This window comes from Olea europaea, unplaced genomic scaffold (assembly GCF_002742605.1).
Source record: "Olea europaea var. sylvestris unplaced genomic scaffold, O_europaea_v1 scaffold1834, whole genome shotgun sequence".
Taxonomy (NCBI): domain Eukaryota; kingdom Viridiplantae; phylum Streptophyta; class Magnoliopsida; order Lamiales; family Oleaceae; genus Olea; species Olea europaea.
Window position 1 is genome coordinate 247,153 of NW_019236108.1, and position 2,173 is coordinate 249,325.

Below are 2,173 nucleotides of genomic sequence, written 5' to 3' on the forward strand. Positions count from 1 at the left end.
TTATTTATTTTTAACTTCGATGAATAAAAAATATTCAATAGTTTGACAAATAAACATTTTTATTTTCAACTAAAGTAAAAATAATTACTTGGGTGAATAAATCAAGTAAAACGTTTAAAGGGTGTTTGGTGACGATTAAAATTAGATTTTTTAATAAATTGTGATATAAATTTTTGAAATGTGTAGTTGAAAAATTGTGAAATCCATAAAATATATGACTAATATTGATTGTTTGATTTTGGTTTAGATTACGCTCACACATTCGAAAGAGGTTGTCGCTACAACGCTGCGGTTTTCGACAACAACGACTCCTTGTGACGGAGAGGATAGAGAGACGAGAGATAGACAGGAGGGGGAGAGAGAATGAAGAATTGAGTGAAATGAATTTGAATTTTAGGATTAAGGGTATACCGAATATTTGATTAAAAAAGTTGGACCCGTGATTTATGTAATGTGAACTTAAAAGCTTGGGACGGTGTAATTTCCTCGAGTAGATTTTGCCCCTGTTTGATTTTCATTACATTACATTACATTCTATTTTTCTCTCTCCTATTTTCAACCACACAATCTTCCATAAAATAATATTACACGTAAATCGAAATTTTTTTTTTCTTTTTCAACCACTCATTTTTCAAAATACACTATTCTATACATTAAATTTTCCCCGTAATGAGGGCCAAACAGGGGCTTTAATTCAAATCAAACTGGCTATTAATGGCTCGGCCCATTGCAACGTACTTTTTGAGCTGCCCCCAGGTTTCAAAACGGTTCAATAAAAAAACCCTTAAAACCATACTTTGCATCCCCTTTCAATTATACTGCTCCTAGAATTCTCTTCTGAACTCGTACGCATCAATAACAATGCCGGGTATTGTGAAAATCCCAAATAATGGAGCCATGGATTCCACAAAGAAGAAGCGCAAAAGAAATAGAGACAAAAAGAAACAAAAAAAATCCACACCAGAAAATTCAGAACGCGAAGAAGAGAATAAGGAGTACTTGAAAAAAGGAGGCAGCGATGAAGGGGAGGAAATTGGAGAGCAGAAAGAAGAAGAAGAAGAAGAAGGATTTGGAGAGAAGAAGAAAAAAAGCAAGAAAATATTGAAGACGGAGCACAAAGAGGAGAAGGAAGAAGAGGAAAGTGGAAAAGAAGAGAAGGTGAAGAGAGAGAAGATGATACGAAGTAATTCTGGGATTATGAGTACGGAGACATTTGCATCGCTGGGTTTATCCGAGCCCACCATGAATGCCATCAAGGACATGGGTTTTCAGTACATGACTGAGGTAAATGGCGATTAATTGTCATCCTAGTTAATGTTTCTGTGTAATCTGTATTTATTATTAATAATATTTTAATTTTATCAATTGCCTTTAGTTTTTATCCCGTGTTTTATTGTGAACTTCATTTTGTTCTATTGGTCAATCTCACGACAAGATGGGGTTGTATTTGCAGCGCTTAAAATTCGCATCTTTAGAGCTTCCGAGAATAGCAGCTAGTAGGGCTGCTTTTAAGCACGTTCAAACGTTCTGACAGTCACTTGATCATTTTCGTTTTGTTTTATAATGAGCTGCTAAGAATCCTATTTCTTATTGGGTTGACATTAATGGATAAGAAAGAATTTATGTTCCTAAAATAGATTTTTTTTTTATGATTGAAGATCCAAGCCCGGGCAATTCCACCGCTTATAGGATTTGAAGATGTTCTTGGAGCTGCAAGGACAGGTTCTGGCAAAACCCTTGCGTTTCTGGTACCAGCTGTGGAGTTGTTGTATCGAGGCAATTTCAAGCCTCGCAATGGGACTGGCATCCTTGTCATTTGCCCGACCAGGGAGTTGGCCATACAGGTATATAAGATGTTTATTCGAATTTGTTTTGCTAGCTATATAAAAATATCTCTCAGCATTTAGCGACTCTACTCCAAGCAGTTCCATCTTTTCTTGAAGTCCATGTCCAGCAAACTTTTTCTTTTTATTTTTTATTTTTATTTTTTGTGAATATAGTATATTATTTCTGACCTGGAGATTGGCTTCATGGCACCTGACTCCAATTTACATGGCTTAGGTTGTGTGATCAAATCTCATCAGCTCATTGAGGCCTACTTAGGCTCTGTTTTAGGGTATGCCTGGCGCATAGGATTTTTTTTTTTTTGGTTTGGGGGGGGGGGGGTTTGTAC

The 2,173-nt window shown here is 36.1% G+C and overlaps 1 protein-coding gene across 1 annotated transcript in view; it reads left to right on the forward strand.

The window, feature by feature from the left end:
- Positions 1-746: 746 nt before the first annotated feature.
- The window catches only part of LOC111378571 (DEAD-box ATP-dependent RNA helicase 51-like), a 10,291-nt gene continuing 8,864 nt past the window's right edge, over positions 747-2,173 (forward strand). Inside the window, exons 1-2 of the mRNA XM_023001797.1 lie at positions 747-1,284; positions 1,659-1,844. Of these exons, the coding sequence (XP_022857565.1) occupies positions 862-1,284; positions 1,659-1,844 (609 nt within the window). The 5' untranslated portion in view covers positions 747-861. The remainder of the gene's footprint in view (positions 1,285-1,658; positions 1,845-2,173) is intronic.